The 6,681-nt window shown below is 64.2% G+C and overlaps 1 protein-coding gene across 2 annotated transcripts; it reads right to left on the minus strand.

The window, feature by feature from the left end:
- Positions 1-335: 335 nt before the first annotated feature.
- On the minus strand, positions 336-4,653 carry CASTOR1 (cytosolic arginine sensor for mTORC1 subunit 1). Of its 2 annotated transcripts, none has more exons than XM_008142444.3 (9): positions 4,443-4,653; positions 3,758-3,828; positions 2,538-2,725; positions 2,319-2,451; positions 1,919-2,042; positions 1,428-1,541; positions 1,234-1,316; positions 1,045-1,139; positions 336-903 (listed from the first exon to the last, which is right to left on the minus strand). In XM_008142444.3, exons 1-9 carry the CDS (start codon positions 4,553-4,555, stop codon positions 835-837), a joined length of 990 nt encoding a protein of 329 aa, XP_008140666.1. In that variant the 5' UTR covers positions 4,556-4,653; the 3' UTR covers positions 336-834. The 2 variants fall into 2 exon arrangements, with proteins under 2 accessions (XP_008140666.1, XP_028002551.1); XM_028146750.2 differs by having other exon boundaries at positions 1,919-2,045.
- Positions 4,654-6,681: the final 2,028 nt, after the last annotated feature.

A 6,681-nucleotide genomic window follows, 5' to 3' on the forward strand; every position in this document is an offset into this window, starting at 1 on the left:
CGTGTAGCCATCAAGAGCTCAAGAGCGGAGTGGGCCCTGGCTGGTGTGGCTCAGTGGATAGAGCGTGGACCTGTGGACCGAGGTTCGATTCCCGTCAAGGACCTTCTGGGCTATTCTGGGAGCGGCAAGGAATGAAGGAAGAGGCCAGACTTCAGGGCCAGGCGGCCCTGGATGGGAACCGTGTGACCTTGGCTAAGTCACTTCACCTCCTGAGGCTCCGGTTCCGCAGCTGCGACGGGATGGGACACGGGAGCCAGCACCGCAGGCAGCGGGGCCGAGGAGCAGCACAGCAGCCGTGGCTGAGGCTCAGACAACCCCAAAGACCACAGCCCAGCCTGGACACTACAAGCCCTTTATTAACAAGTTGGTAAAAAAAAAAAAAAAAAGAGCAGAGAGACGTAAAAATACTTTTCTCCGAGGCCCCCTGAGGGGAAGGCACTGTCAGAACCCACCTGGTCAGGGAAGCAGCCCAACCGGACGCAGAACGAGACCAGGGCCCTGTCCAGGGAGCAGCCGGCCCGGGTGCTGAGAGGGGGTGGCTCAGCCTCAGGCAGGGAATGTGCAAACGCCGAGGCTGGGTGGGGAGTGATGGGTTGAGGGCTCCCCGGGGGGAAGCCCAGAGCACCGTGTTCCCTGTGTGGGCAGACACGCGCGTCCGCGGGAGAGCCGGTGCCTGCACGCAGCTTATACAGAGAGGTGGGGGTCCCCCTGCATGAGTGGGGGAGGCAGGAGAGGGAAGTGGGCTCACCCCAGAGCTTGGGGAAATAGCTTAGAGAAGTCTCTGGAAGCCTGGGGGTGAGGGCCGAGCGCAGAGGCTGCGGCTCCCCCGCGGCCTCAGGAGCCCAGGCCCTCCTGCCGTCGCTGGAGGACTTCGATGACGCTGCCGATGCCGTCCTCGGGCACCTGCGGGCAGGTCGGGGGGCAGGGGGAAGGGGTCAGGGCCGCCCGGCTTCCTGGCTCACTGGGACTACCACCGCTGGTCCCTTCACCCTCCTGGGCCTCAGTATCCCTTCGGGAGCCCCTTCCCCCACCCGTGGTGCTCACCAGGGCGTGGTCGAAGTTGAAGGTGCTGATGTAGTAGGCAGAGATGTCGGCCTCGGCCAGGGGACCCGCGATCTGGGCCACGATCCCACATTCATCTGAGGGTGGAGGAGGGGTCCATGGGGGTCACCCCGGCCGTGCCGCAGGCCCTTCCCAAACCCCCCAACACACACACACAGGACGCGGCCTCACCGAAGCCCAGGGGCTGTCCCCCGATGCGCACCATCCTCCACAGCTCCCCCGAGGAGCTGGTCAGCAGCAGGTCACTGGGGAACCTGGGGAGGCAGGTGCGACTGGTGACTCCAGAGCCTCACGCCTCCTCCGCCTCCTTCCTCCCCGGGCCTGGCTTAGCATCGGCGGCCCGCCCTCGGCCGGGGGTCACGTACTTTTTCTGTGTCTCCGCATCCATGACGATGGAGATGTAGCCCTCGATGAGGGAGAAGGCAAAGAACGTGATGGAGCTGGGTCCCGGATCGCCAGGGGCTGCCTCTTTGGGGGCGCTGGGGAGGGACACGGGGCTCAGGTACTCTGCTGGGTGCCAGGCCCACTCCACCTCCCTCCAGTCAGTCCCGAGACCCCTGAGCAGCCCCACTCCCCCATCCCCCGACCCACGTCTCTGGGCCACTTTCCTTCCCAGTCCTAGGACCCCGATCTTCTGATGGTGCCAGGTGGGGGTGGGCTGGGGGAGGACAATGAACCCTGTCTGTTCCAAAGGCTCTGCCCACACCCCAGGAGAGGGCTCCAGCTGTAGCGCTGGGACCTGCCCCAAACTCCAATGAAGGGCACCGAGGGCAGAACCAACGGAGGGGCAGGTGGCGGAGGGGCAGAGCATAGAGAACGGCGATGTGAGGGCAGAGACTAAACGCAGGAGGCCCACCTGTGGGAGTAGAAGAGGACGTCGATGAGGGTGGTGGCGATGGCCGGCAGGGTCTCGGGGTCCAGTGTGAGGACACAAAAGCGGTTCTGTGGGCTTTGGATAGGATGCACCGTGGGGTTGGGCCCTGCTGGGGGGAACCAGGAGGTGGAGAGTGAAAGAAGGACCATGGGCTGGGGCGCCCCCTGGTGGCTGGCCAGGGAGGGGCCTGGGTTGAGTGTAGCATCCTGTTCTACAAACACCTATCTCTGCCTTGGTTTCCCCGGCCCCGTGCCCCGATCTTGCAAGGTGGCCGATCGGGGGTCAGCTAGTCTTTCCACACACAAGCAATGGGCCTCCGTGGAAAGAGGAGCTCCCCCACCCCCCGCCTCACCCAGGTCTGGGGGCCAGAGGGTGCCCTCACCGTGCTGAGCACGCGGAAAGCCGTTGCTGGAATCGTCCCTGGCCACAGGCACGGGCTCCCCGCCCACCTCGCGGTAAATGTCGAACTCCTGGGCCAGCGTGTGGATCACCACGGACAGGTCCTGCTCCCGCACCTGGGCCGCGGGGAGACGGCGTCGCGCGTGGGTCCCCAGGCGGCCAGGCCCGGCCTTCCCTACACGGGCGCCCGCGGGAAGCTCACCAGGATGAAGTCCGTCTGGTAAGTGGACAGCATCAGCACAGACACGTGGTGCTCGGCCAGCGGGGCGATGACGGAGCGGGCGATCTTCGTGACCCCCGCGGCCTGCACCGCGGCTCCGCTGTGGGATGACACGTTCAGCACCAGCCAGGTGGCCTCGGCCACTTGCAGGAACTCCGACGCGGGCAGCTCTGCAGGCAGAGGGCACAGGACGCAGTCAGGGCCTACGGGGCCAACCCCTCCTTTTCCCTGTCTGCGCCTCGGCTCCGCCATTTACTTGCTGTCGACCTGGCGCAAGTGGTTTCCCTTTCTCTGAGTCTCAGTTTCCTCATCTGTAAAAGGGGATGACAGCATGCATACTTCACGACAGTGTTCTGTGGGTGAACGGGGGCTTTGTCCCGTGGGGTGCCATGAGGGGGCGCCAGTAGATCAGGATGGCTGAGGGATGATGCCCTTCCCTCTCAACAGACCCAAACTTGGCTGCAGCACAAACAGGGAAACTAAGGCCTGCAGCAGTGCAGTGGGAGATGGGTCAAGCCCCATCTGGCTGGCCTGAGCCTCCAGGCCTGTGAGGAGAGGCCAGGCTGACGGGAGCAGGAGCCAGACGTCAGCCCCAGAGGCCAGGGAGGGCCCAGGCTGGCGTCCAGTCCCGACTAAGCGCTGGGGCCAGGCTGGCTTGCTAATTGCCCAAGCACAGCTCAGCGGTCCCTTTCCCCCACTCCCCACCCGCCCCCAGGACCCTGCCCTGGGCTGGGTGCCTGCTCCCTGCCTCCAGTCCCTCCCCAGCCCTCAGACTCCTGGAGCTCCCAGGGAGTCAGGGAGGCGATGGCCAGCACCAGGGAGAGAAGCCCAGGCGGAAATAATGGCCAGGGGGCTGGAACAGCCACAGGAACCCCGGGTTCTTGCCAGCGAGCCTCACGGAGGCCCTGCGGCCAGGCTGACGCTGCTAAGGGCCCTTCACACGCAGCCCGTTTGTAAAACCCTCCTGGGACCCCATTAGATCAGAAGCATGAACGACACCCCTTTTAAATAAGAGGAAACAAACAGCTCGGCGAGGGGAAATGACTTGCTCAAGGGCACACCGCCAGTGAGTGGTGGAGTCCGCGCCGAAGCCAGATGCCTCTGCCTTCCAAGCCTGGGCTCTGCGTCCCGGGACCCCCCAGCATCGAGTGAGAACCCCGCCGGGAGGGGAGCACCCCCGCCCTCCCCGGCCCCGCCCCCACCTTTGAAGCCCTCCTCGTCCACCATGAGCGTGTAGTCCTCGGGAGTCTCCGTCAGGCTGAAGAACTTGCACCTGGATGGGGGCGGGAGGCACCTTCAGCCCGGGGTGGGAGGAGGGGGGTGCAGCCCGCTCCGTCCGCCCGCCACACCCCTTGGCCAGGCGCCTCCCCGCCCCCTCGAGCCTCAGTTTTCTCCCAGCGGGGAATGGGCCCCATCTCGGGAATCGAGAGCTGTTGCCCGCCTCCCACCTCGGTAGGAGCCCCCCGCCCCTCCATTCCCGGGGGGGAGGGGGGAGGAGGGGAGGAGAGGCTGACCCGCGCGCGCCGACCGCCCCGGGGCGTCGGACCTGGAGTCGCCTAGACTTGCCCCTCTGCCCCGATGGGAGGCGCCTGGGAGGAGCTCCCGGCCGTCCCAGGAAGGGATGCCCGCATGCGATTCCACCCGGAGTGCAGCATCGCCCACCTGAGGCTGTTTGCGCTAAACGGGCCCGGATAGGCGGCGGTCCCGCGGAGGGTGAAGCCAGGCCGGATGGCGGCCGCGGTGGGGGGGGGAGGGGGAAAGGGGAAGGGGGATGGGCCCACCCCGCCCCAGTCCCCGCTGGCCCCGCGGCGACTCTAACCTCCCGACCCCGTCCCGGGGCGCTAGGGGAGCCCACCCTCATCTGTGGCCCCGAACTCGCGCGCGCACCGGCTTCGGCGGGGCAGGAAGAGCAGCTTGATGAGCGGGTGGGTGTAGAGCCAGAGGCCGGAGCGGGCGAGGCTCAGCACCCGCACGCGGTGCTCTAGGATGTGCAGCTCCATCGCGGTCCCGCGGACCCGACCCCTCCGCGGCCAGACTCTGGCCACGCCGAGGACCGGGGGGGGCGGGGCCGGGGGCTTAAAGGAGCCGCTGCTCTCGCCAGTCCACGCCGGCCACCAGGCCTCGGACCCGCCCAGCCCCGCGCCGCGCCCCGCAGGCCACGCCCTGCGATGCGCGCGGCCTATCAGAGGAGGCCACGCCCCCTTCTACCACCAGAGCCCCGCCCCCCATCCGTTAACATTGGCTTAGGGATCGCCAGCTGACCCCGCCCCGTCGTCCTTCAGACCCCGCCCAGGCCGCGCCTCTTCTCGGAGCTCCACCCTTTCTGCAAGATGCGGGTGGATCCTGGGTGGGAAGCTTGCAGGAAACGTGGAGTCCTTTCTGTCCTTCAGGCCCTCATATGGGTCTTAGGATTGAGGTCATTGAGGCGCTGCCTCCAAAACCCTGAAGCGTGGAGGGGTAGGGGTCCACTCTGCAGCCCTACGATTCTCTCCCAACAAAGTATCCTGGCACCTTTCTTCCTCCTTCCTCTGGTGGGATCCGCCTCCCCGCTGGAGTCACAGAGATAGTAAGGGCGCCATCCACCTCTGTCACACTGCTGGGCAGGGTGCTGAAGGCAGCCAGGGGTAAGGAGGCCCCTCAAGACTGAGGCCAGTAATGCCCAAGGCTCAGACTTCAGGGGACAGGCCCAGGCATCGGGCTCCCTGGGTCGTGTTCTCAGACCTGAGGCTTGAGCCTTGCTGAGCCTCCCAAAGCCAGCAGCCATTGGATGAAACCCCCTAGCCTGAGCATACCTAAACTTGCTTTGTGCCCAAGGAGGCCCCCCCGCACTGGCAGATGCCCCAGATCTGAGGCTTGTTAGGACCAACTTGGGCTCAGTTTGACATTAGGACTGGGTTCTGCTCAGGCCTCCTCGGGTCTCAGAAGACCCAAGGCTGAGCAGGCATCAGCCACCCAAGCTGGCCCAGGAGCAGGACTAAGCATGCTCTGGGGGGCCCTTGTCTGGCTCGAGCATCTTCAGGCCTCAGATCTGAGGCTTTGAACCAAGCAGGTTAAAGCAGGCCTCAGGCCTGACTGGGACCCAGCAGGCCTACACAGGCCTCCTGCCTGCTTGGGAGCCTCCACTGTAGGCGGGTGGGAGCGGCGCAGTGCCTTCCCTCCCTGGACTCCCCGGCTCAGTGGGTTCCTGTGGAACACTGTGCAGCCACCACATCCTGGCCTGTCCCCTAGAGGGTCAGGGGGCGGGGACTGTCCTCAAAGGCTGAACCCCTCTTCTCACCAATGGTGCAGCACGGGTGGGAGAACCACAGGTGTGAGGGTTGGGAAGCAGGAAGTGATGGTCTGCCCTGACAGGCTCATGTGACCCTTGACCTCCCCAGGCCTCAGTATACCCAGCTGTACCAGAACAAGATGTTCCAGACTAAAGCCCTGAGGTGCCTGAAAGCTCCCAGGGAGGCTCTACTCCTCCCTCCATAGCCCAGCCTCGCCTGGTGGCCTGCCAAGAACAACCGCTATTGTTTGACTGGAAAAGCTGCTTCCTCAGCAGAAGGGGGGGCCTCTCCCAGGGACACCCTGTCCATAACCTCAACAGTCATCAGGTTGTGACCATAGAGCCTGCCTGGGCCCTCCATGGCCAGGAGAGGTGGCTGAGGGGCTCTGGGTGCAAACTGGGACCAGCTTACCTCTCTCAGCTCTGTTGCCTCATCTGTCAAATGGAGATAACAGAGCCTACCTGATGATCAGCTGGTGACGCAACCAACCCAGCGTGGACCATGCTAAGTGCTCAGTAAGCGACAGGTGGCCTTTTATCAAAGACCCAGCCTTCTCCCCTCCTCTTCATGGAAACCTGGGCTGTATATGTAAGGGCATTCATGGTCTCCCACCTATGGTGCCAGCACCCAACCCAGAATGAACACTCAACCTTTCTCAGTTGGTTAGAGCGGTGCCCCAATACACCAAGGTTGCAGTTTCCATCCCCAGTTGGGGAACATACAAGAATCAACCAATTAATGTATAAATAAGTGGAACAACAAAAGACTCCTCTCTCTCCCAAATCAATAAAAAAACAAGAACCTTCTTCAGGTCCTAAGTAGCATCCAGGCCAGGCCTTAAGGAGAATACCCCAAAA

Source organism: Eptesicus fuscus, chromosome 23 (genome assembly GCF_027574615.1).
Source record: "Eptesicus fuscus isolate TK198812 chromosome 23, DD_ASM_mEF_20220401, whole genome shotgun sequence".
NCBI lineage: Eukaryota > Metazoa > Chordata > Mammalia > Chiroptera > Vespertilionidae > Eptesicus > Eptesicus fuscus.

Excerpts from the sequence above, each read along its gene's own strand:
- CASTOR1 (XM_028146750.2), bottom strand. The coding sequence starts at position 4,555 with ATGGAGCTGCACATCCTAGAGCACCGCGTGCGGGTGCTGAGCCTCGCC. Across the intron at positions 2,726-3,757 it reads GGACGAGGAGGGCTTCAAAG|AGCTGCCCGCGTCGGAGTTC; the intron begins GTGGGGGCGGGG and ends CTCTGCCTGCAG. Across the intron at positions 2,452-2,537 it reads ACCAGACGGACTTCATCCTG|GTGCGGGAGCAGGACCTGTC; the intron begins GTGAGCTTCCCG and ends CCCGCGGCCCAG.